At 41.2% G+C, this 27,825-nt stretch overlaps 1 protein-coding gene across 5 annotated transcripts in view; it reads left to right on the top strand.

The window, feature by feature from the left end:
• AFF1 (ALF transcription elongation factor 1) overlaps nucleotides 1-27,825 on the top strand; it is a 209,231-nt gene that overhangs the window by 4,822 nt on the left and 176,584 nt on the right. For all 5 annotated transcript variants that reach the window (XM_055297056.2, XM_055297052.2, XM_055297054.2 and 2 more), the window contains one exon: nucleotides 9,503-9,576. In XM_055297056.2, coding sequence (XP_055153031.1) covers nucleotides 9,539-9,576 — 38 coding nt within the window. In that variant the 5' untranslated portion in view covers nucleotides 9,503-9,538. Of the gene's footprint in view, nucleotides 1-9,502; nucleotides 9,577-27,825 lie in introns of those variants that run through there.

Below are 27,825 nucleotides of genomic sequence, written 5' to 3'. Positions count from 1 at the left end.
TTTCTGATCCAGCAGGTCTAGGGTAATGCCCAAGAATTTGCATGTGTAACATGTTTGCGGCTGATATTGATGCTGTTATTTCTGGAACAACACTTTGAGAACCACTGTGGTATAGCAGAGAGTTTAAAAAGGTTTCTGAGTCAGACAGCTTGGGTTTGAATCTTGGATATGCTACCTACTAGCTGTCGGACCTTAGGCAAATTACCTTTTTCAAGAACTATGAAGGCTGACCGTGCACTGCTGCTTACGCCTGTAATTCTAGCACTTTGGGAGGCAGAGGCTAAAGGATCGTTTGAGCCCAGGAAATCTGAGACTAGCCTGGGCAACAAAGTGAGACCCCTTCTTTAAACAACAGCAACAACACCTGTGAAGTCTGAGATTTTACCCTACTCTCAAGCTAACTAACCTGCCACAGTTTCACGGACCCCTGGGTTAAAGAGGAATGACTTTATCACTCATCACGATAGCTGTAGCCAGAATATCAACATTTTCTTACACTGGTTTCCTAAGCCCCAATTTTCCAAAGGTTATGTGAAGAGAGGAAGAGAGCCAAGTGACACATGCAAAAACAGTGGGTTGTATTAACAGGAAGGGAATCCTGAGTTTTTATGAGACAGAGTCTCACTCTGTTGCCCAGGCTGGAGTGCAGTGGTACAATCTTGTCTCACTGCAACCTTTGCCTCCCAGGTTCAAGCAGTTCTGCCTCAGCCACTCGAATAGCTGGGATCACAGGCATGTGCCACCATGACCAGCTAATTTTTGTATTTTTAGTAGAGATGGGGTTTCACCCATATTGGCCAGGCTAGTCTTGAACTCCTGACCTCAGATAATCTACCCGCCTCAGGCTCCCAAAGTGCTGAGATTACAGATGTGAGCCACTGTGCCTGGCCTTCCTAATCTTTTATAATTGTCAGTAAGCATGTCTGCTCTTCACAGGGAGATTTTATCTTTTTTTTCCCCCTAATCATTAGAACCTGTGAAGGGAGGGGCTGGGCATGGTGGCTTATGCCTCTAATCCCAGCACTTTGGGAGGCTAAGGTGAGTGGAACACTTGAGGTCAGGAGTTTGAGACCAGCTTAGCCAACATGGTGAAACCCTGTCTCTACTAAAAATACAAAAATTAGCCGGGTATTGTGGTGGACACCTGTAATCCCAGCTACTCGGGAGGCTGAGGGAGGAGAATCACTTGAACCCTGGAGGTGGAGGTTGCAGTGAGCAGAGATCGAGATTGTACCACTGCACTCTAGCCTGGGTGACAGAACGTGACTCGGTTTCAAAACAAAACCTGTGAAGGGAGAGTTTTATCTTGATTATACTGCATAGTAAACATGCTGCTCTTAGTGCTAGGAGACTATCCCTAATTTTCCAAGGCTGTTCACCATATAAACATCTTTAAAGATAATTTGAAATAGCCGGGTGCAGTGGCTCATGCCTATAATCGCAGCACTTTGGTAGGCTGATGTGGGAGGATTGCATGAGCTCATGAGTTTGAGACCAGCCTGAGCAACATAGTGAGATCTCGTCTCCACAAAAATTAAAAAAAAAAAATAGCCAGCTGGGCACGGTGGCTCACGCTTGTAATCCCAGCACTTTGGGAGGCCGAGGCGGGTGGATCACGAGGTCAGGAGATCGAGACCATGGTGAAACCCCATCTCTACTAAAAATACAAAAAAATTAGCCGGGCGTGGTGGCGGGCACCTGTAGTCCCAGCTGCTCGGAGAGGCTGAGGCGGGAGAATGGCGTGAACCCGGGAGGCGGAGCTTGCAGTGAGCCGAGATTGCGCCACTGCACTCCAGCCTGGGCAACAGAGCAAGACTCTGTCTCAAAAAAAAATAAGAATAAAAAAAATAAAAAATAAAAAAATAAATAGCCAGGCGGACCAGCCGCGGTGGGTCATGTCTGTAATCCCAGCACTTTGGGAGCCCAAGGCAGTTGGATCACTTGGAAGTCAGGAGTTTGAGACCAGCCTGGCCAACATGGTGAAACCCCATCTCTACTAAAAATACAAAAATTAGCCCGGCATGGTAGCACATGCCTGTAATCCTAGCTACTTGGGAGGCTGAGGCAGGAGAATTGCTTGGGGGTTGAGGTTGCGGTTGAGCCAAGATTGTGCCATTGCATTCCAGCATGGGCAACAGGGCAAGACTCTGTCTCATAAATAAATAAATAAAATAAAAATAGCCAGGCATGGTGTTGCATGTCTGTGGTCCCAGCTACTCAGGAGACTGAGGCGGGAAGATTGCTTGAGCCTTGACCTAGGCTGTGGTGAGGTGAGATCCTGCCACTGTACTCTAGGCTGGGCAACAGAGCAAGACCGTGTCTCGAAAAAGATAATCTGAAACAAAACAAAGACAATTGATGCCTCTGCTTGTAAAAAATACACACAAATACCACAGACCCTTGGAGAAATTGTCTCCTAACACCTTTCCAATCCTCCGTTTTTTTTTTTTCCTTATAAAATGGAGTGAGCAATATAGCAGTGTCTCCTTTATTGAGTAGTTGAACAGATTAAAGGTACTAAGATTTGGCAAGTTCTTGGAACAGAGCATAGTAAGTGCTACATAAATGTTTGCTATTATTACTCCTGAAAGAAGAGATTGTGTTCTCAGTCCTTTTTTCTTTTTTATGGTAAATATTGTCTCATAAGATGAAGTAGTTTACTTTGAATAAATTGCAAACTTTGAGTTTGTTCCAAGAAACTTTTGTAAGGGTCCAAATTCTGAAATGAGGACAGTGCCTCATATGATATTTTACCAGCCCACTGGGAATGAGGCAGAGACATTTTCTACCAATATCCATGTGCTTTTCTGTGTTTCCTAGCTTCTTTATGGTTACACGGAATCAGGTGACTCATCTGTCCAGATAAGCAATGAGTCACAGATAAGCAGTAAACTATTTAGCATAAGTTAACTCCAGATAGTAGTAAGTACTATGAAAAAATAGAAGTGTGGCCAGCACTGCTGTTTTCCTACTCAGTAGCCATTCCTGTTTGTTCTTGTTGTCACTAAAAGAACTTTAATTGCTAAGAGACTACATTTGTCCAGTCTTAGGTGGTAGATCATGTTTGTTCTCAGCCAGTGATGACAGTTTGTGTCTTGATTTACCTGCTTCCTTTAAAGCTAGAAGAACCCGGGTGACCTAGTTCTGGTTTTTTGATGGTCAAGATTTTTGGCAAAAATAGACAAATATGTCAGTAAAAGCCACACCTTCCTCTTCTCCTCTTCATGCCTTGAATGTGAATGAAATATCTCATTCATAAGATGGACCATGACAAGCATGAAGACAACATGCTAAATAGGCAAAGCAGAAAAAGTCAGAGTTCCTGATGCCCTCATTGCATAGCTAACAGCATGCCAAGTAGCCACCCTCTTCTAGACTTGCTGTAGGAGAAACATCAACTTCTATTAATTTAAGCAGTTGTTACTTGCAGCTAAACACATTCCTAACCCATATAATAGGCATAATGCAGTAGAGAGTTGTGGGTTGGCTGGAGAGAGTCCTTGAGGGACAGCATTGTCACATTAGCTTTGAGAAGTCAGTGAAGGCCTCTCTGAGAATGTGTCATTGACCTGAGCGCCTAATGATCAGAGGGAGCCAACAATATGTGGGATGTGTACTTGAGTGTAGCATAGCACCAGAACCCCATTGAACAAAACTTCAAAGTGTAGAAGAGATAGTTGGGGAAATTGTATTCCTTTATGGATTTCTGAGCTTGTGAGGTCCATGTGTATTGGAAAGCCTAGAGGAACTGTAGATAATCAGGTCAGTTTGGGGTCCTGGGAGATTATGATCTCTCCCAGGAGTAGAACTCTCTACTGGGGTAGAGTTAGAGAATCAGACTAAAACAGAATGTATGACCCATGACTTATCACTAGCACATTGCCTGTTACCGAGAGACTGTTATTCCTGGGTAAAGGAGAAGTATAGATGACAAGGGACTAACTCTAGCCTACAGGCCTCTGGTCTCTGAGCAGAGTAATTTTTCTGATATTCTCCTTTGGAAACTAGATTGTGGTCCTGGGACTGGGGAGCTGCTTGCTCTGTTTGTCCAGTTGAAAGGTTCCCAGGCTGGGCTCAGTCGCTCACACCTGTAATACCAGCATTTTCAGGACCAGCCTGGGCAACATGGCAAACTCCTGTCTCTACAAAAAATACAAAAATTAGCCGGGTGCAGTGGCTCATGCCTGTAATCCCAGCACTTTGGGAGGCTGAGGTGGGCAGATTACCTGAGTTCGGGAGTTTGAGACCAGCCTGACCAACATGGAGAAACCCCGTCTCTACTGAAAATACGAAAAAATTAGCCGGGCGTGGTGGTGCATGCCTGTAATCCCAGCTACTCGGGAGGCTGAGGCAGGAGAATCGCTTGAACCCTGAAGCGGAGGTTGTGGTGAGCCAAGATCCTGCTATTGCACTCCAGCCTGGGCAACAAGAGCGAAACTCTACCTAAAATAATAAAATAGCCAGGATGGTGGCACACATCTGTAGTTCCAGTTACTCTGAAGGCTGAGGTGGGAGGTTTACTTGAGCCCAGAAGGTGGAGGTTGCAGTGAGCCATGACTGTGCCACTGCACTCCAGCCTGGGTGACAGAGCAAGACCCTGTTAAAAAAAAAAAAAAAAAAAGGCTTCCCTAGTGTGTGGAATTGCCCCAGCACATGGTTTGGCCAGCCAAAAAAATAACTAGAACAACTACTACCATTTATTGAATGTTTACCATAAGACAGTCATTGTGCTAAAACTTTTACAAACATTATTTTATGTCCCTGACAACAATCCCATGAAGCCCTGTATTACTGAGGAGAAAGCTGAGGCCTTAGAGAAGAATAATTTTCTTGAGGTTGTTTTTTTGTTTTTTTTGTTTTTGGACAGAGTCTTGCTCTGTTGCCCAGGATGGAGTGCAGTGGTGCGATCTCAGCTCACTGCAAGCTCTATCTCCCAGGTTCACGCCATTCTCCTGCCTCAGGCTCCCGAGTAGCTGGGACTACAGGCACCTGTCACCACGCTCAGCTAATTTTTTTTGTATTTTTAGTAGAGATGGGGTTTCACCGTGTTAACCAGGATGGTCTTGATTTCCTGACCTTGTGATTCGCCCTCCTCAGCCTCCCAAAGTGCTGGGATTACAGGTGTGAGCCACGGCGCCCAGCCTCGAGGTGTTATAGCTAGTTGCAAAGCAGATCTTTTACCAGCATGTCATAAAGACTCTTGAGAGTAGATTCCCCAGAGTGTACTAGGTTTGGAAGCACTTAATGACCTAAGTGAACAGAATATTTGAAAACATCTTGAGTCACTTTTTATATTCATCTTCTCCCTTTTTTTCTATGTATGTGGTGTGAGTGTCCATAAAACTTACATATATGTGTATATACTCATATATGTGTATACACACTGTTGAATTGTGAATTGTTTGAGAAAGAAAAGCAGTTTGATACACATGACATTTTAATTTCTGAATAAATTTGGTAAGCAAGAGAGGGAGGACTATAGAAGGGTCACTTAGTAATGTACATTCCTGCCATGGAACATTCCAGAATGAAAGTTTGCATCATTCACATAAAATTTAATGTGGATATAGCTGCTACCATGTGTCAGTGTGCTAGGTATTTTAGCTAGGTGATATAATATATGCTTCTTAGTTACTCTGAAAGGTAGGAAGTTCTCTGTTTTACACATAGGGGCACAGAGGCTGATAGAGCTTAACTTGTCCGAGGTGATCATGCAGCTCACTTGAGCCTAGCTTCTTTCTGCTTTACAGCACTATGTTTTTAAATAGAGCCAAGTTAGTATCTTCCTTATTTTCTTTTCCTTTTTTTTTTTTGAGGCAGGGCCTTGTTCTTTCACACAGGCTGAAGTGCAGTGGTGTGATCACAGCTCACTGTAGCCTCCACCTCCTGGGTTCAAGCTACCCTCTCACCTCAGCCTTTTGAGTAGCTGGGACCACAGACATGTGCCACCTTGCCCAGCCTTTCCCAGTTTTTTTTTTTTAAGACGGTCTCTGTTACCCAGGCTGCAGTGCAGTGGCACAGATCACAGTTCACTGCAGCTTCCTCCTTCCTGGGCTCAACCAATCCTCCTGCCTCAGCCTCCTCAGTAGCTAGGACTACAGGCATGTGTCACCATGCCCAGCTAATTTTTCTATTTTTTGTAGAGACAAGGTGTCACTGTGTTGCCAGGGCTGATCTTGAACTTAAGCAGTCCTTCTACCTCGGCCTCCCAAAGTGTTGGGATTACAGGCATGAGCTACCATGCTTGGCCCGTGGAGGATTATATTGAAAGATTGACAGCATAACAATAAAAGGTGAAAATACCCTTTTAAATCTCCTGCTCTGGCCTCTTCACCAAATCTCTTCCCTTTCCAGAAAGCTACTATTAACAGTTTGGTATATGCTCTTCCAAACTTTGTGTGTGTGCATAAACTTAAAGCATTAAACAAACAAAAAATTGGCTCACATTGTACATTTTATTTAGATCTTGCTTAGATTAACCTATGTGGTTTTTTTTTGATGTTTTAAGGCATCTCATTATGATGTATCATAATTAGCTATTTTTTAATGATATGTATTAGGTTATCAGTTTTCTTACTCTTACAAACAATATTTTATTGCACATACCTTCTTGTACACGTGACTGTATTTTAAGAAATGATTCCTTAAAGGAGAATTCCTAAATTGAAGCATACATCAAATTCCTTTCTTAGTGGTGGTTTAGAATAATAATTTCCTGACTATAATAGGCCACCATTTGAACCTAACATAACCTAACATTCATAACATATCGTAGCGTATATCTGGGCTCTTCATACAGCTGTGGAAATCACACATCACCCTCAACAGCCTTGCTTAGGCTGACTTTGGTCTTTTTTGTGAGACACAACTGAGATATCAGTCAGTAATCTAATGATGCAGTCTTCCTGCCCCTCTCTCCCTCTGTGGGGAAAGATCAAGCCTCCTAGCAAAGTTAAGGGTTTTAGTTGTACAGATAGGTCCCTGGGTGTGTCCAGCGGCTCGATTCCTCAGGAGCTGTGGTCTGTCTCACTTTGAACCTCATTTACCTACCCAAGAATCTTTAGTGCTCCTGAGCGGGGAGACCTGGGGGGTTGCTCACTCTTTCGGTCTTCTAGTTATCAGTCTCAAGGACCCATTTTCACTACAGATCTCCATGGCTTGCTCCTCACTTTAAGTCTTTGCTCAAATGTTGTGTTCTCTGACCACCCTACGTAGAACTGCAATTCCCTACCTTGATTCCTCTCTGCACTCTATACTCCCATTTTGTTTTTCTAACATCTGTATATTTTACTGAATGTGTCTTTGCTTACCTTCTGTAGTATATAACTTAATGGTAGCAAGAGTCTTTTCTTCACTCTATTTATTTTTTATGTTTTTTGAGGCAGGGCCTTGCTGTGTTACCTAGGCTGGAGGGCAGTGGTGCAATCTCAGCTCACGGCAACCTAAATCACCCCCACTCCCCACCCACCCCCACCTGCATCCCTACTCAAGCAGTCCTCCCACCTCAGCCTCTTGAGTAGAGTAGCTGGAACCACAGGCATGCACCACCACACCTGGCTGTTTATTATTATATTTAGCAGAGACGGGGTCTCGTCATGTTGCCCAGGCTGGTCTTGAACTCCTGAGCTCAAGCATTCAGCCCACCCTGGCCTCCCAAAGTTATGGGATTACAGGTGCACACCCGGCCCACTCTCTTTATTCTTAGTACCTGGCTTAGAGCAGATGCTCAGGATACATTTGTTGGTTCTGTCAGTCAGTGAACAAAGTGAACTCAGGACCCCTGTCAGATTGATAGCCACCCAACAGCCCAACCTGTCTCCTTTTCTCCTGTTATCACTCTCCACCAAAGAGCCCTAGGGGTGGGTGCTATTGGGTTGCAAGCAGGTTGAGCATCTTCACTGGGAGGGTCATGTGGGGAACTGCCATCAGGGACTCTTCAGATGCCTCTACAGAGGTGTTATGAAGAATAATGCCAACAGGAATACAGTAGTGTTTTATTGGTCACTTACTGTGTGCCAGCCCTGCAAGTCAAGAGAGAGAAAAGTGTGAGCAGCAAAGGCAAGGGTAGAGCGAGGGATGCAGAGAAAGAGAAAAAGGAGAAAGTGAGCAATAGTAAGTGGTGAGGGAAGGGAAGGGAGAAGAGTGGGGATTGAGTTAGAGAATTGAGAGAACTTGCCTAGGGGGCCACTATTGCTGGTCAGAGGAGTGACACATGTTTGACCCTGAAAAGTAGATCTCTGCTAGTGTGAGTTTAGAATATTTGCAACATCCATGCTGCAATCTTTTGAGAGAGGAGATAGAGTGGCAAATTATGTCTGCTAGTATGGAAACATTATAGTTAGCAAGTCAGCAATTTAAATTTCATGGAGAGGGAGATAAAAGACCTTATCAGGATTAAGAATAGAGCTATGAAGGACTATATTCAGTGTTTCAACCTCAGGCAAAGTTGTAACAGCCTCTTAAACAGAGGCAAGTTAAAATGATTACAAATTTAATGTGTATTTCTATTTGTATCAAATGGTTTTTCAAGTCTGTACTAAGATAATTTAGTAACATACCTTTCTTTGCCTTAAGGATGTCTGAAAAGTAAAACAAACTATTTAATGCAAGTTAGGATAAGTGTAGTCAATTTATAAATACTCACTAGAGAGGGAAAAGGAAACAGCTGTAGACAGTGTTAACCATAAAGAGAGGTTGTTTCCAGAGTTACCCAAGATAGTACCAAGACTATCTGCCCAGATTGGATAATAATTTTTCCCCCAAATTCAGTCTTGTTTTGAAAGAATGCTCAATAGTTGTTTTATTTGGGTTTTTGTTTTTTTGTTTTTTTTTTTGTTGTTGTTTTGATTAAGTACCTTTATTGAGTGGAAGTAAAATCTTAAGATTGATTGTTACCGGGACCCACTTTTCTTGTTAAGTGTTGCATTCTTATGTAAGAATGACCTGTTGATTTCCTTTCTCTTGCATACTTGACACTCTTACCTTTTCTTCCTTTTAATTCTAGTGAGGATGCTGACACAACCTGTGACCTTAGGCAAATTACTTAAAACTAAGTCTACATTTCTTGGTTTTTTTTTTTTTTTGAGTTTGAGTCTCCATTTTCTTATCTATAAAATGGGATATTAGTATCTGCCTTGCAACTTTATTGTAATGTATTAATGAAATGCCATTTTTAAAAGGGCTTATTTATATTTAACACAATGCTTGGCACAAAGTAGGCACCGGGGGAATGGTATTTCCTTTTCTCCTCCCCCTCCTCCTTATGGTAAACTTGTGCACATTGTTTTCTTGCTGAAATGGCTTTGCAAAGCAGCCTCACAGTTAAAAGTGCAATTGGCCTTTGATATATACTAGTTTGTTCATGCAACTTGAGAATTGGAGAACCATTTTCTAATTCAAATGAGAACTTGGAATTCTGTCTCCAATAAAGCTTCTTACAGGTCATGCGTATCCCTGAATTTACTCACAGGCTAATGTTCACAGGCTGCTGTTTCTCTTTCAGATGAACAGACTAGCCACTTTGCATTGACTGGAAACAATGGCATTTACGGGAAGAGTCAACAGCAGTGGCAACAGGTAAGCATAGAATCTATGATTCAAAGACATGCTGATATTTAATTTTATAATCTACTTTTCAATGAATAAGTTTGGTCTTTTTCAATTTTGCAACTTAAGAACACACTGGTGCAAGAAAATGTTTGAAATTTTCAGTTTTCTCTACATGAAGTCAAACTTGTTGGATTGGCTACATATTTTCTTTTAAATCTAGCAATCGCTGAGTCTGTTAACTCATTTTTTTTTAAAATGTGGATGTTAATTTAAATGATTAAATCAGCATTCTAATGCTGTGTTCAAGATAACAAGATTGCACTGATTTGGGGAAAGTGTACACATGTTCAGCCTGTCCTTGAAATAAATAAATCCATCTCATCCTGAAAGCTGTGAAGGAGGGAATTCCTTCATATTTATATTTTGCCCTTTTCACATCTCTTCCTCCAACTCTGCACACACAATTTAGTGCCTTCTTGCATACAGTAATTGATCAGTGTTGATTGAGGGGATCATATTAATATTTTGAAGCCGTTTTAAATAATAACTCATTTGACATTCAGAAAGAATTATCACTGATTAGTTTTTATTTAAACTATTAGCTATTCAAAAATATAATTTTTTTTTTTTTTTGAGATGGAGTCTCAGTCTGTTTCCCAGGCTGGAGTGCAGTGGTGTGACCTCAGTTGACCGCAACCTCCACCTCCCAGGTTCAAGCGATTCTCCTGCCTCAGCCTCCCAAGTAGCTGGGATTCACCATGTTGACCAGGCTGGTCTTGAACCCCTGACCTCAGGTGATCCCCCTGCCTCGGCCTCCCAAAGTGCTGGAATTATAGGCGTGAGCCTCTGTGCCATGCCAAAAACATATTAAATGTTTTTAAATGTTACTACTACCTCTCGTAGTAACATTCTAGCAATTACAGAGTTGTTTTTATTGTTACTTTTATAATAATTTCTGTTTATTAATTATTATTATTATTTTTTGAGACAAAGTTTCGCTCTCGTTGCCCAGGCTGGAGTGCAGTGCCATGATCTTGGCTCACTGCAACCTCCGCCTCCCGGGTTCAAGTGATTCCCCTGCCTCAGCCTCCCAAGTAGCTGGGACTACAGGTGCATGCCACCACACCTGGCTAATTTTTGGTAGAGACGGGGTTTCACCATGTTGGCAGGCTGGCCCCGAATTCCTGACCTCAGGTGATCCACTTGCCTTGGCCTCCCAAAGTGCTGGGATTACAGGCGTGAGCCACTGTGCCCAGCCATAATTTCTATTTATAATAGAATTCTTTTCCCCCCTTCTTGCTACTGCATTTCACTAGTCTAAAAAATAAAAACATTAGGCCAGGCGCAGTGGCTCACGCCTGTAATCCCAGCACTTTGGGAGGCCAAGGTGGGCGGATCACGAGGTCAGGAGATCGAGACCATCCTGGCTAAAACGATGAAACCCCGTCTCTACCAAAAATACAAAAATTTAGCCGGGCGCAATGGCGGGCGCCTGTAGTCCCAGCTACCCAGGAGGCTGAGGCAGGAGAATGGCATGAACCTGGGAGGCGGAGCTTGCAGTGAGCTGAGATCACGCCACTGCACTCACTCCAGCCTGGGCCACAGAGCGAGACTCTGTCTCAAAAAAAAAAAATAAATAAATAAAAATAAAAACATTATAAGAAATGTAGACTCAGACTTATTTAATATTTAAAATGCAACAGACTAGAAGATGGTGCCTGCAATTGTGGACCCTCCCAAATGTTCTCCTACTTCTCCCCCTTTCTGGTTCATTTAGGAAATTATTCAATTCCTGGTCATCATTGTGGGGCTGTTAAACTTGGTTTACTCTCTCCCCTCACCAAAGGGAAGACAGCTAGTTGACCCTGGCTGCTGCAGTTCACATTTTGTTAGAGCCTGGGGGAAAGCTGTTGTCATTTGTCTTTAGGTTTATTCATAATGTTGGGTTACACATACGTTTTACATTTTTATGTAGTTAAATGTCTTGTCCTTTATGGGTTCTGGCTTGATTGTGCTTAGAAAGGTCTTTCCTCCTCCAAGATTGTGAAAATAATGTCATGTGTTCTTTGCTGGCACTTGTACAATTTCATTTTTGCATTTAAATCAGAACTTGTAAGCTGGTGGACTGTGGGACAGATCTGGTCAACATATGGGTTTTGGTTGGCCTGTCACAGAATTCTGAAAGAAATTATCTGCCAATGCTTTTTACATAACAATCTTCTATCTTCTCATGAAAAATTTAAGATTTAGCAACCCTGGGCTTGCGTTGCTGTGTAGCAATGCTCAGACAAAATTGAATAGCTTCGGCTCTTTTAAGCAGAACACAGGCTTTCTAATTCAGAACTTCCCAACTGGTGTGCCATCAAATGTTTTTCAGGTGTGCCACGATGTTGATCTTTCCCCCCCTAGCCTAAAGGTCAGCCAGAGCTCCTATCTAATTTCCTCCTGCAGACATCTGCTTTGTCCGTTTGCCCCAGAGACTTGATGTTTAAAAAAAAAAAAAAGTTGAGAAAGCACTGATGCTTTTCAATTCGTTACAGTTCTCTGCACAGCCAGATTCACACATTTAGTTAGCTGCTTGACCCTCTTAACTTGCAACCCATTTTACATCTTTGACTTTTTAGTATTTTGATCCATATGTAGTTAACTTGAATATATATTGTACATTTCATATTAATAGGAAAAGGTAAAGATGAGGGATGTTAGGGAACTTTTTTTTTTCTTTTTCTTTTCTTTTTTTTTTTTTTTTTTTTGAGACGGAGTCTCGCTCTGTCACCAGGCTGGAGTGCAGTGGCACGATCTTGGCTCACTACAACCTCCACCTCCAGGTTCAAGCAATTCTCCTGTCTCAGCCTCCTGAGTAGCTGGGACTACAGGCACACACAACCATGCCCAGCTAATTTTTGTATTTTTAGTAGAGACGGGGTTTCACCGTGTTGGCCAGGATGGTCTCAATCTCTTGACCTCATGATCTGCCTGCCTTGGCCTCCCAAAGTGCTGGGATTACAGGCGTGAGCCACCACACCTGGTCAGGAACCGTTTTTTTTTTTTTTTTTTTTTTTTAAGGCAAAAAGCTAAACAATTGTTTCATCGTTATTAAATCACTTGTCTTTTCTCCACAGATACGAATGCTGTGTATAAATTTTATCACAGTCTTGGGTCTGTTGTTGGGCCGTCTTTTGCTCCATTGATGTGTCTTTTGGCAACTGTGGCATATTGTTTCACTGTATCTTTATATGTCTTAATATTGAGGCAGATTCTTTGTAATTCTCATTTTTAGAATTTTCGTAGCTGTTCGTTCTCATGCTTCTCAGTGTACTCTGAAGTCATTCATCACTTTCTAGAAAAATTATGATTGGCATTTTGATTGGAATCCCTTTGAATTCATCAGTTAGAGTTGACTGCTGTAGGCTATTAAAACGTCCTATAAGAATGTAGATATCAGACTGGTGAAAATTTAAGGAGCTGAAGAAATTTTAAATTTTAATTGTAAGATTTTCGTGGAGGTGATTTTTCAAAAAGGTTTAGTTATTGACGTTGGTTCCTGTGTTATTTCTGGTAAATGAATCAATTATAGTAGGTAAAAGTATTATCATTGGCATGATTAAAAAGATGTTTTAGCTTAAAACCTAAATGATGGGTTGAGAGGTACAGCAAGCCACCACGGCATGTGTATACAACCTGCATGTTCTGCACATGTGGGTAACAAACCTGCATGTTCTGCACATGTAGGTAACAAACCTGCATGTTCTGCACATGTAGGTAACAAATCTGTATGTTCTGCACTTGTAGGTAACAAACCTGCATGTTCTGCACATGTATGTAACAAACCTGCATGTTCTGCACATGTATCCCAGAACTTAAAGTCAAAAAAAAAAAAACAAAAAACTTTTTTTTGAGATGGAGTCTCACTGTTGCCCAGGCTGGAGTGCAGTGGCGTGATCTTGGCCCCTCCGCCTCCCGGGTTCAAGCATTTCTCCTGCCTCAGCCTCCTGAGTAGCTGGGACTACAGGCACCCACCACCACGCCCAGCTAATTTTTGTATTTTTTTTTTTTTTTTTTTTTTTTTAGTGGAAATGTGGTTTCACCATATTGTCCAGGCTGGTCTCAAACTCCTGACCTTGTGTTCCGCCCCCCTACCCCGCTCCCTGCCCCCGTCTTCGGCCTCCCAAAGTGCTAGGATTACAGGCGTGAGCCACGGCACCCAGCAAAAAAAAAAAGATGCTTTATATTCTATTACATAATTTTTTTTGGTTTTGCTAGTTACTAAGTTTGGATGGGTAACTGCCCCTTATAGTAACATTCTAGCAATTACAGAGCTGTTTTTATTATTTGTTACTTTTATCATAATTTCTAGCTCCTCACCTCCTCAATATGCTCCTTTTAATTTTAGTACCTAGTACAAGTGGTAAGTTTGGGGATATCCTTTAAAAAGCTCTATTTTTAATACACACCAGTAGCTCACTTGTTTAAATGTTTAATCATGATAGGTATTTAATCTTTTAGTTGCCCAGAAAAAACCATTAAATTCATGTGGAACTGGTCCAGGACTAGGATATATTTGCAAAGGAAACAGATGTGTATTGAGTACGCAGCTCTAATCATTCAAACTAAATTGAAGTCTGAACGTGAACCCTTACTTTGCTCAGGGCTATCAAAAGTCATAAGCGTGGACAGAATATTAATGTAACGTGCAAAGACAATATTTGTTTTAGTTCTTACAAATAATAAGCTTATTCTGTGACTTCCAGATTTATCAGCACTTGACACTGTTGAATTTGAGCTCACTTATATTTCTTCACCTTCCTTCCCTCCCCCTTTTTACTAGTTCTTTCTAAAAATTGTTATTGGAGTCTAACAGACTGAAAAAGGCAGACATTATTAGTACAGTTTAGTGCATTTTCTTTTCTTTTTTCTTTTTTTTTTTTGAGACGGAGTTTTGCTCTTGTCGCCCAGGCTGGAATGCAATGGCGCGATCTCGGCTCGCTGGAACCTCCACCTCCTGGGTTCAAGCGATTCTCCTGCTTCAGCCTCCCGAGTAGCTGGCGCACTACCACCACACCCAGCTAATTTTTGTACGTTTTTAGTAGAGGCAGGGTTTCACCATGTTGGCCAGGCTGGGCTCGAACTCCTGACCTTAGGTGATCTACCTGCCTCAGCCTCTCAAAGTGCTGGGATTACAGGTGTGAGCCACCGCGCCTGGCCTAGTTTAGTGCATTTTCATAAAGTGAACACACTTGTGTAACAGATCAAGACCAGCTGTCTAGAACTCCTCTCCTTTCCCCTTTCAGCTACTGCCTCCCTTAAAAGTCATCACTGTTCAGACTTCTAATGCCCTGCATTTGTTTTGTCTGCTTTTCAATTTGATTTAAATATAATCATACAGTATATACTCCTTTATAAAGTTTCTATTCATTTTGATGTTTGTATTAGTTGACCTTCAAACACTGTGAGGTTTAGGGGTCAAAAATCTACATGACTTTTGGCTCCCTAAAAGCTTAACTAGTAATTAGCCTACAGTTGACTGGAAGCCTTATGAATAACATAAACAGCTGATTAGCACATATTTCGATATGTATCAAGTACTGTATTCTTACAATAAAGTAAGCTAGAGAAAAGAAAATATTATTAAAATCATGGCTAGGCATGGTGGCTCATGCCTGTAATCCCAGCAATTTGAGAAGCTGAGGTGGGCAGACTGCTTGAGTCCAGGAATTCATTCGAGACCAGCCTGGGCAACGTGGTTAAACCCTGTCTCTACAAAAAATACAAAAATTAGCCACCTGTAGTCCCAACTACTGACAGGGGTCCGGGTGGGGTAAAGGCCTGAGGTGGGAGGATTGCTTGAGCCCGGGAGGTGAAGGCTGTGGTGAGCTGAGATTGCACCACTGCACTCCAGCCTAGGTGACAGAGCAAGACCCTGTCTCAAAAAAATCTTAAGATAAAATGTATTTACTGTTCATTAAGTGAAGGTGGATCATCATAAAGGTCTTCATTCTCATCCTCTTCATGCTGAGTAAAAGAGGAAAGTCTTAATGTCTCTGAAGCGGAAGACAATCCACATGTCAATGGACTTGTGCAGTTCAAGCCCATGCTGTATTTTTATTCTGTTCAGTATATTTAAATGTTTATCATATATTTTATATTAGTATATTACTTATGTAATCACTTTACCTTTTACATTCTTTTCCCATCAACTTCTCGTGGTCTAAGATGATAATGTAATTATCCTTACTCTTTGTTCCACCTCCTGTTATCTACCCTCCAGCTATTCTTTCTGCTTTTGGTTTTAAATTATCCAGATTTCCAGATTAATAGCATATTTTATTTTATGATTATTTGTGCCCTTGCAAGCTTTGTCTTTAAAATGACAATAAAAGTGGAAAAACCAATAAGCATTATTTACATTATTTTGGTTGAGAAGGAAAATAGTGTCGAGGATTTTATTTCTCCTCCAACATCAACCCAAATACCACTTGAACAGAAGGTTCATATTGATTAGGACTAATGAACTATCATTTACTGAATAAATTGTTCAAATTAATGTCAGATTTTAAATTGCTTCATCTTTGAATAGTGCTTTTGCTTTGCTTGGACTTTCTAATTTCTTTTTCCTTATTGAAAGAGAGAATGTGCCTTTTTGCCATTTCACTAATATGTTCCCCTTCTTACTCTTTTGTATGAACTGCTTGAAATGTCTCATTTTCTCCTTGGAATCTTGAAACTAAAATTAATTTTTACAAAGTTTGTGCTAAATTACATTATTCTGAAATTGGGCCCAGGTAACTGAAGCCAGAGAGTAAAGTTGGGATATATTCTGGGAAATTTTTTACTTGAGGACAGGGGAAAACATGTTAAGGTAAACCATAAGAATGAAATAAATGTCATTTCAGGCTATACCACCAAATGGGTGGGACATGATTTTATTGTCTTCTGCCATTCAGAGTGGGTACTGAAGTGTTTTAGGAGATTTGTTGAGATGCTTTTCAGTTTTTGGGAAGATTTGAGGGATTGGATTTTGTGAACCTTGAGTCATATAGGATGGAATACTGTAGCCCCTGGAAGCTCTCCTTTTCGAGTTTGAAATGATGTTTAACTCTCCTAATTAAGAAGAGTTCTCAATTATTGAGGAAGCTACAAGGTGTTCAACAGATTAACACCTATTATACGGACAGATCTTTGTGCAAGTAAATCAAGGACCAAACTTCTAGATGCTTACTAGAGAGTTTAATGGCTGTAGGCCATGTTTTCCTGAAATAGTGATTGCCCTGGGCATTGTAAATAGTCCACACCTGGAATTGTGAAATGGGGAAATAAGGTTTCCTGCATTTTCAAGTGAACTAGTTTCTGGCCCGATTTACAAGTGCAATAATATTTCTTATACAGAACACCTTGTTTTCCTTCATTTTAGAAAATGATCGCTAACTGATAAGTATGTGTCATTGTCATATGTAGTTTAAGACAAGTCACTCAGTTTGATGGGTTTAAAAGAGTTTGGATTCAGACTTACCTCTGAAAACTGAGGAAATTTTTTTTGGAATTAATTATTTCCCAAAAGGAAAGCTAAATTTTGCATACAAGAAGATACTGCTACATAGTATTTACTCTTCTACAAGTGGCATAGTCATCTTAGAAAACAACAGAAATAACTTTATTGAGGTGTAATTTACATGCTGTTTTAAGTATACAGTTTAATTTTTAGTAACTTTACTGAGTTGTGCAACCATTATTACAATCCAGCTTTAGAACATTTTCATCTAGATGGAACTACCTGTTTATAGTTAATCCCATTTTAATTCCCAGCCCCAGGTAACTATTAATCCTCAATAATTTTGCCTATTCTGGACATTTTATATAAGTGCAATCATACAATATGTGAGTTTTTGTGACTGGCTTCTTAGGATAAAATTTTCAAGATTCATCCATATTACAGCATGTATCAGTTTTTCAGTCCTTTTTATTGCTAAATAATATGCCATTGCATAGATGTGCCATCTTTGTACTATTCATCAGTTAATGGACATTTAGGTAGTATCCACATTTTTGTTTTTATGAACAATATTCCACATGTTTTTGTTTCTTTTGGGCAGATGTTTAGGAGAGGAATTGCTTGCCTCTAAGGTAGGTTTCTGTTTGGAGTCATCTTTATTCTAAGCTCACAAGCCATTGTGCCCAGGGGTCAGTTTTGTTTATTTGCATGTACTTTTTCTCTCTGTCTTTAGCCCTGAACTCCCTGCTAAGGCTGAGAGTTGGAGAATGAATTAATATTAATAATTATTTTGTGCCTTCAGTATAGTGGACACTAGTCCAGGCATTTGGCATTATATCATTTTAGGTGCTAAACTTGGTCCAGGTGGTAGATAAGATGAACACTGAGTTGAATTGCTGGGGATAACATTGTCTTTGTAGGGATACTAATTTTATACTGTCTTGATGTGGGAAAGAACCATTTTTCTTTCTGGAGGCCTTCCATTGTAACAGTACTTTTCTTCTGAAGCCATAGTAGTCAGCCTACTTTAGGAAGAAGAGTATTTCAGTTCCAGTTTCTCCTGTTTTGCAGAAGCTGGGGAACCATTATTTCAAAATCTGAGTCATGTTTTCTATGCTCTGTAAGGTATTCATATCAGTAGCCTAATTTTACTGGAGAAAGCAAAAGCCTGGAGAGACCTTCATACCTGAGTATGTGAATCAGACTGTGGGGAATGCTGGGGCAACTAGTTCATTTTTGGTTGGAAATTTTTTTTTTCTTGTTTCTTGAGACGGAATCTCACTCTGTCACCCAGGCTGGAGTGCAGTGTTGTGATCTCTGCTCACTGCAACCTCTGCCTCCTAGGTTCAAGCAATTCTCCTGCCCCAGCCTCCCAAGTATCTGGGACTACAGGTGCATGCCACCACACCTGGCTAATTTTTTATTTTTAGTAGAGACAGGGTTTCACCATGTTGGCCAGGCTGGTCTCAAACTCCTGACATCAGTGATCCTCCCGCCTCAGCCTCCCAAAGTTCTGGGATTACAGGCGTGAGCCACCATGCCCAGCCCTGAGCCACTGCGCCTAGCCTGATTTTGCCATACTTAAACAAACCAACAAACAACTATCCTTTTTACTCTTTTTCTTTGCTGAACTATTTTAAAGCAAATTCCATTTCACTTCTTCATACTTTATGTGCAGGTCTAAAAATATGTGGACATTTCCCTACATAAATACATACCAGTCTCACACCTAATAAAATTAACATCTTGGATTCATCTAATACCTACTCTATCTCCGAATTATCTTCTTTTTTTTTTTACTTTTTTTTTTTTTTTTTTTTTGAGACGGAGTTTCACTCTTGTTGCCCAAGCTGGAGTGCAGTGGTGCAATCTGGGCTCACTGCAACTTCCACCTCTCGGGTTCAAGCGATTCTTCTGCCTCAGCCTCCCGAGTAGCTGGGATTACAGGTGCACATCACCACGTCTGGCTAATTTTTTGTATTTTTAGTAGAAACAGGGTTTCACCATGTTAACCAGGTTGGTCTCAAACTCCTGACCTCAAATGATCTGCCCACCTCAGCCTCCCAAAGTGCTGGGATTACAGGCGTGAGTCACCGTGCCCGGCCCCAAACTTTCTAGATTGTTTTAAAATGTCTTTTAAAATTGTTTTTAGCCGGGTGCGGTGGCTCATGCCTGTAATTCCAGCATTTTGGGAGGCCACGGCGGGTAAATCACCTGAGGGTCAGGAGTTCGAGACCAGCCTGACCTACATGGTGAAACCCTGTCTCTACTGAAAATAAAAAATTAGCTGGGTGTGGTGGCACATGCCTGTAGTCCCAACTACTCGGGAGGCTGAGGCAGGAGAATCGCTTGAACCCAGGAGGCAGGGGTTGCAGTGAGCCGAGATTGTGCCACTGCACTTCAGCCTGGGTGACAGAGTAAGACTGTGTTTCAAAAAAAAAAAGTAAAATAATAAATAATAAAATTGTCTTCATCCTGATTCAAGGAAACCAAAGTTCACATATTGCATTAGGTTTTGTTTCTTGAGTCTTAATCTAGAGCAGTATTTACTCTATTTACTTGTGGGGTGGGAGCATTTTATTTTTATTTATTTATTTATTTTTTGAGTTGGAGTTTCACTCTTGTTGCCCAGGCTGGAGTGCAGTGGCATGATCTTGGCTCACCGCAACCTCCACCTCCCAGGTTCAAGCGATTCTCCTGCCTCAGCCTCCCTAGTAGCTGGGATTACAGGCATGTGCCACCACGCCCGGCTAATTTTGTATTTTTAGTAGAGACGGGGTTTCTCCATGTTGGTCAGGCTGGTCTCGAACTCCTGACCTCAGGTGATCCGCCCATCTCGGCCTCCCTTAGTGCTGGGATTACAGGAGTGAGCCACCGTGCCCAGCCGGGAGCATTTACTAGTTAAGGAAACAGTTGAATGTATGTCCTACTTCTTGGATTTGTTTGTTTCCTATTAATGTGTTTAACTTGTTTCAATATAGCAGTAGTTCTCAACGGAGGACAATTTTGTCTCCCTCTCTTCCAGGGGACATTTGACAATGTCTAGAGAGATTTTTAGTCATCACAATCTAGTGAGTAGAGGCCAGGGATGCTATTAAACATCTACAATGCACAGAATAGCCCCCAACACAAATAATTTCCTGGTTTCTAATGTCAATAGTGCTGAGATTGAGAAACTGTCAACCTATCCCATGTATTTCCTGAAGAATGGAAGTTAGCACTAAAAGCTTGGTTAGAGTCAAGATAACTCTTTTTGCATAAAATAGTTAAATTGCCCAGGAGTGCCGGTATTCTGTTTTGATCTGGGTGTTGGCTACAAGAGTATATCATTTTGTGAAAATTTATATGTGAGCTTTACACTTTTAAAAATGTGTGTTATTTTTAATTTTAAAAGTTTACATTAAAAAAAGAAACCTCTTTATTGTATTGGGTCCCTTCTTTTTGTCTACTGCTTCACACTTCTTAAATAGTTGAATAAATCTTTAAAGCCTCATTCCCTTTTAAAGTTCCTTAATACTCATTTTTTTTCCAATGTGAGAGACTGGTAGAGATGGGGGAAAAACGGGTGCCTTTTGAACTCATTGTTGGGATGGTTGAGTGTCTGTTAGGGAAGTCAGAGTGCTGGTACTTTCCTTGCCCTAAGGGAGGGACACCTAAACGATAAGTAATGTTAGGCCACTTGGGTTTTCTGTAAAAGCTTAAAGGAGAAAGTCATTCCAGATGGGATGGTTTGAAAGCAGAGGTTGGCTTTCATGAGCTGTGGAATTTGGGAAAGGGGCATTCTGGGCCGAAAGAACCAGGGAAGGTAAGGAATGCATTAGGGGTGTGCTGGGAACCTTTTCTTGAGCGATGTCTTAAAGCCAGCTTCTCTCCTCTGTCTCTGATAAATAATTGGAAGGAAAGGCAATGAATTTTTTTTCTGACAGTTGGTTCTAACTGGGGGCCAGGGCCTCCTTTGCAAATGAAAGGACTGCTGTTGGAGTAGTTGAAATCACAATGGGCCCTGACTCTTTTCACATCGAAGTGTAAAAGAATCTCCAGGGGTGATAAATGGGGGCTGCTGGACTCATTACTTGTAAACAAAGCTGAGGGATGACCTCTACATTTTTTTTAATTAAAGGAAAACAGGGTTTCCTAGTGGTGAGCATGGGGCTGCTCTTCGTTTGAATTTTGACTGTTCACACTGGAAAAGATCTTTGTTAAGGTTACAAGGGAGCTGCCACTGTTACCCGGGATTTACCCCAAATCTCAAACACTACTGGAAAAATGCTGTGCCTAGGACGGCCCTGCAGGTATCCTGCATGTGTTGAGAATTGAAGTGCAATGGGTTCCGCTGCGTTTTGGTTACGGTAAAGTGGAACAGGGCAGAATTTCTGAGTGCTGCTCCTCTCAGGAGACTGAGGGCTCCTTTACTCCTTTTCCCACCCAACATCAGGAGGAAAACTCCTTTATTCCTGTGCAGTGTAGAAAAAGGTCTGTTTTTAAGTAAATTCTTAGCTCTTTGTAAAAGAAGTCCAAAGGCAGTGGTTTTAGAGTTTAAAGATAGTATTTCTTTATATTTGTGTAGTTACAAGGCTTTGAATATGATCAAAACCTTTAACCAAAACTAAAGTATGTGCATACTTTATGGTGTTGAAAGCAACGCTACTAAAAATAGTACAACATTTTATGGGATTAAGATTGCAAACTGCTGCCTAAATTCAGCCTGCAGTTAAGGCCCACCTTCAGTAAACTCTCGTTGTGTAGTCAGCTCCCCACCAAGCTTTATCTCTTGCTGTTTTTCCACTTGGCTCCTCTGTTGCAGTCAGTCCAAGCCCTAACCAGATTTTAAACAACTGGAGGTCAGAGACTGCCCTTTGTAACCTGAGTGGAACTGGTAAGGCACTGGGCACCCAAGAATTCTAATGTATTTACTGACTTTCCACATATTTAGTAATCACCTTCTGAGCCTATCTTCCAAGCAAGTTGTAAGACTTGAGAAAGGAGCAGAGGTCACAGCTGGCAAGGAGCACAGCATCGCTGGATGGTTGACAGAGAGAAGGTATCCTCCAGATGAAATGTTTCCAACTACAGATAAGAGTATTGAAGGTCTTCCATTTCCCTTTGATATCAGAATGGTGAGAATGTGGGAGACACCACCAGTTAACCCTGCCTTCATGAGTACAGATAGCCACGAAAATATTTAATTTAATAAGTGCAGTGACCAGATGAGACCTGTGCTAAGTATTTGATAGGCATGCTTTCAATCTCGTAACTCCCTATAAGGTTATGTTTTACAGATGAAAAAGGGAAAAGAAAGATACTCATCAGTGGTTAGCTTCCTTCCATCACCGGACCCTCAAGTCCTTGTTCCCTTTTTGTCTTTGTAGAAGCTGGTGGCAGGGATATACTTTCTGAGCTCTGGTTTAAAACTCTGAGTCTTGGACCACAGAGTCTAGCTGACTCTTCTTTTTTGACATGAATGAGATAAAAAGTTGTTCCTGGGAGATAGTTTCAGCATGGCTACAGTAGTCAGAGAAACGTGCATCTTTTCCAGTGAAGGAACAAAGCTGATTTCTTTGCACTGGGGCATAGTGGGGGTGTGGGAAGGGGAGGCCGGGTGATGGGATAGGGGTCACTAGTGAGCCATATGGCAGGAAAAAGATGAAAAGATTAGTTACCAAAAAAAAAAAAAAAATTAAGGAATGGAGGTGGTTCCCATCCTAAATTAGAATCTCCCCAGTTTGCCTCTCAGAGCCCTTTTCATCGCCGCAGTGAGATGATGTGTGCTCTCTCAGTGCACTTTGTGGTCTGTTACAGCATTGCACAGATGTCAGGTGGCTGCCCTGTTAATAAATCAACCTCTCAACGGTTAGAAGTTGTAGCAGTTCTCGTTTTAGATTATCTTTCAACATCCGGCAGAGGCTTACTGTCCCCCGCAGAGCACTTGGTAAACGAGATATGAAATTGTCCTTTAAGAACGGAGGTTTAATTTTCCAGTAGGACATGGTATTCAATAAATGAGAGTGGAGACTATATTTTATTTGTCTAAAATATATATTTTTAAAAATGTGTTCCTCAATAGCTTGTAAAGGACAAAGCCAGGGAGTTGAGAGCAAAGGGTATGCATGAGGTGAGATAGGAGGATATTTGGAAAAGTTATTGTTTCATTTTTTTTTTTTTTTTTCTGTCTCATGTCCTCAACCTGGAGTAGTGACTCCGGTGAGTAGAACACTTCTTACAGGCTCACTGGGACCCTGCCACTAAATTTTCACCTGGAGAGGCAGCCTAATTAAGAGAGAGTTTGCTTTGAAATCAGTTAGATCTGGGTTTGAATTGTATCCCCACGAGACAGGTAATGCTGGGCAATTTTCTTAACCTCTCCAAACTCTAGTTCTCTCATTTGTAAAATAAGGGTAATAATGAGGACTAAATATATACATTTATTTAAAGCCCATGGAATGCTTGGTACTCAATTGACATTTCATAAATATTAATTTTCTTCCCTTTCTGTGATTTGTCTTTGATAATTTCAGCATTTAGGGTGTGGAGAATTTGAACTTCATGATGTTCATAGAACACCTGAGGCTTAAAAGTTTGGGTTCCACTGGGCAATATAGGGAAAGCAGCCTTCCCATGCTCTGAGACCCAACTCTGAAGCGTTGTCTGGGACCAGCGACTGGCACTGTATGTGAACTGTGTAATCACGTGTTCCTGCCAACTGTGGGTTCAAGTGATGATGAGTCTGATTTTTGTTACTCTGGAACTTATTAAGAGTTTGGGTAATTTGAAATGGTAGGTGACACTATGAATTAATTTCTCAATAAAATTCTCATTTCATATTTCCTACTAAAATATTACTTTAAGATATAGTTTAGGATACACATGAAGATAAGTATAGGCCAGGCACGGTGGCTTATGCCTGTAAAACTCAGCACTTTGAGAGGCTGAGGTGGGTGGATCACTTGAGGCCAGGAGTTCGAGACCAGCCTGGGCAACATGGTGAAACATCATCTTTTCAGGAGATACAAAAATTAGCCAGGCGTGCTGGCACGCACCTGTAATCCCAGCTACTTGAGAGGCTGAGGCACGAGAATTGCTCGAACCTGGGAGGCGGAGGTTACAGTGAGCTGAGATCGCACGACTGTACTCCAGCCTGGGTGACAGAGTGAGACTCCATCTCAAAAACAAAACAAAACAAAAAAACAAAAAAAAGCATAGATAACTATGTGTAAAGAAACTAGGTATTCATTTAATAATACTTTTTACCCTTTTAGGTTAAGTAAATAGAAATCATATATTTCCTTCAGGTTAGTTTGATTTTTAATGGAAGTTCTCTGTTCTTAAGATAATCCAGTATTCATTCATCAAAGACTTTGTGGAGAGCCTTTGATGTCAAAAGTGTCAACTAGGAACTAGGGAGAGGGGATGGGAAGAAAAACTGGTACCATGGGGGAGGGAAGGAACTGGGACGGAGGTAGATTAGTCCACAGGAAGTTCACATTACAGCTTGCGTTCAGGTTACTATGTGCAGGTATTACCATCTACTCTTTTTCATCTAAAGCTTTAAACTTTTTAAAAAGCTTATTCCTAGTCTGGTATTGCATTTTAACCTTATAAAGATCTTATAGGGTAGGTCAGGCAGATAGTTCCATTTGAAGTTTAAAGGGGTTAAGTGGTTTGCCAGTGATCTCAGGGTTAATAATGAAACTGTTTTCTCAACCTGGAATGAGTTTTTTCTCCCTTTCCCAGCTCCTCAGTCTATTGATATCTTAGTCATCCTTTAAGGTTCAACTGAAATACCACCTTTTCATTTCTTTTTTCTTTTTTGAGACAGTGTCTCTGTTGTCCAGGCTGGAGTGCAGCGTTGCACAATCACAGTTCACTACAGCCTCAATCTCCTGGGCTCAAGTGATCTTCCCACCTTGGCCTCCCAAATGCTATGATTACAGGTGTGAGCCACCATGACTAGACTGTTTTTTTTTTAAATTTAATTTTTTTGTAGACCTGAGATCTCACCATGTTGCCCAAGCTGGTTCTGAACTCCTGGCCTCAAGCAGTCCTCCTGTCTTGGCCTCCCAAAGTGCTGGGATTACAGGCATGAACCACCATGCCTGGGTTGTTCTTTTGGTTTTTTTTTTTTTTTTTTTTTTGAGACGGAGTCTCGCTCTGTCACCAGGCTAGAGTGCAATGGTGTGATCTTGGCTCACTGCAATCTCTGCCTCCCGGGTTCAAGCCATTCTCCTGCCTCAGTCTCCCGAGTAGCTGGGATTGCAGGTGCGCACCACCACTCAGCTGATTTTTTTTATTTTTAGTAAAGATGGGGTTTCACCATGTTGGCCAGGATGGTCTCAATCTCATGACCTCATGATCCGCCTGCCTTGGCCTCCCAAAGTGCTGGGATTATAGGTGTCAGCCACCGCACCCAGCCGCCTGGGTCGTTCTATACATCTTTTTTTTTTTTTTTTTGAGATGGAGTTTCACTCTTGTTGCCCAGGCTGGAGTGCGATGGTGCAACCTCTGCTTACCGCAACCTCTGCCTCCTGGGTTCAAGCAATTCTCCTGCCTCAGATCCCGAGTAGCTGGGATTACAGGCATGCACCACTATGCCCGGCTAATTTTGTAATTTTAGTAGAGAGAGGGTTTCTCCATGTTGGTCAGGCTGGTCTTGAACTCCCAACCTCAGGTGATCCACCTGCCTCGGCCTCCCAAAGTGCTGGGATTACAGGCCTGAGCCACTGCGCCCGACTGTTCTATACATCTTTATTGTTTCCTCTATCATAGCTTAATATTTTTAAATATTAAATTTCTGTTCGCATTATTGTATGGTTTCTCTCTCCTGATTAGACACAGACTAATAAAACATTTAGTAATTATTTTCCTCCATCTTATATATCCGTCTGAGTTGTAAACGTCTTTAATACCAAAGACCTATTTAATCCTTCAGCAATATCTCTGTGTTTTGCAAATAACCAGCAATTAATGAGTGATTTGAGTTTGCCTCTATTGGAGTTATTGTTGCTGTCATAGAGAGATGGAGGAGTGCTGATGTGGAGGGTGGTTATAATGGGTATTTGACCTTTCTTAGAAAAACAACCCAAAGTTCTTACTCTGTTACTAATGGGTTAATTTAGTGTTGCCGTGAAAGTCTGTAACTGTTAAGACAATTACGCGTTATTGACTCAACTGTTAAAAAATACATTTTAAGGCATCCATATAAAGTCTTCAGAATTATGTAAACGGTGATTTACCGCTACCTATTTGTCTTCATTGACCTTTTAAAAACAGATTGCTTGAAAGTACAGGCAAGCCTTAGAGCCAATGGTGCCTACAAGTTACCTGTATTTCACTTTTCGGCTAATTTGTCAATGTTTTCTCACAGCAGTGTTTTTGTCTGTTTTAACCAGGGTGTTTGGTTTGCATTAATGTTCAGTTTCTACACACACTTACTAAGCCTTTTCTCTTATCCACCTATTAGCAAAAGAGAAGGGTATAGCCCATAGAGGGAATTCCCCCTCTTCATTTTGCATTCTAAGTCTATATCTAGGAAAGCATTGTAGCCAAAAAACCCAAGAGTATTGTCTGTGTTTTGAAGATATTTGCTCCAAGATGGCTCACAGAAAAAAAAAAAATTGATAGTATCATTATTAGGCTAATGGGCATTTTTGACTCCTTAAGAGTTACTTAGCTCAGTCAGTCTGCTGGTTGAGGCTTTGGATTTGCTGATTGCAGCCCATGGGTATTTGCATACGCCTTCCCTTCTCCCAAGGCCTTTTCTCCCCCATCACTGCTTGTCATTGCTCAATTCATTGCACCCCTGTCCCTCACACCCACTCACATGACCTTCTCATACTAATGCCTTTTCACACTTCAGCAAGGTTTCTCCTTAATGAAGACAAGATGCATTAAACTTCCCAATTCAGAAAATTGGAGGGTAATGATATGTATGAAATAAAGTATTTTTAGTTTCTTTTTAAGAGAACTCAGAGCTGACATCCATTGATTCAGGGATTGAATGTGGTTTTTGGTGTGCTATATTCTCCCCACTTCCCCAGGGTGGTAGTTAGTTTCTTTTTTTTTTTTTTTAAGTTCTGGGATACGTGCAAGGTGGTAGCTTCTACAGTGAGATAATGACTTGATAATCTGAGAAATATGCATCTTACACACCCACACACATACCCACACCCTAAATGGAGGTACTACAGTATATTTTGCACTTCAGTAAATGCTCAGCACTTACTGTGTGCAGAGTGATATATATTGAATTTTGTGTGCGGTGCAGTCAATCCTTCCTCTTCTCTGATTTCTGAAACACATCCTGGCTCGTGTGCCTTGCGATTCTGATGAGGCCCTCTCAATTTCTCACCAAACTTCCTTTTATCTTGCTTGATAAAAGTTAGCATTCCTCAAATCTCTATCCCTGACTTGCTTTCTTTTTATACTATGGATTTTCTCTGTATAATCTTTCATAGTGGCTTCACCATCCCCCAATGGGTAATTCCAACATTTGCATTTTCAAACCAGGAAAGCACTGTAGCTCCCCCAAAAGCAGAAATATTGTGTATGTTTTGAAGATATTTGCTCCAAGATGGCTCACAAGAAAAAAAATCATAGTATCATTACTAGGCTAATGGACATTTTTGACTCCTTAAGAGTTACTTGGCTCAGTCAGTCTGCTGGTTGAGCCTTTAGGATTTGTTGATTGTAGTGCATGGGCATCTTCCTCTGCTTCTCCAGAGGTAAGCCATTATCCCCCATTCTAATTTAATCATTCCTCCTCTTCCGTTCCATAATAATTAGGAGAGACT

This window comes from Symphalangus syndactylus, chromosome 10, assembly GCF_028878055.3.
Source record: "Symphalangus syndactylus isolate Jambi chromosome 10, NHGRI_mSymSyn1-v2.1_pri, whole genome shotgun sequence".
NCBI classification, from domain to species: Eukaryota; Metazoa; Chordata; class Mammalia; order Primates; family Hylobatidae; genus Symphalangus; species Symphalangus syndactylus.
Note: the sequence above shows the minus strand (reverse complement) of the source record. Positions and strands in the feature narration are given on the sequence as shown.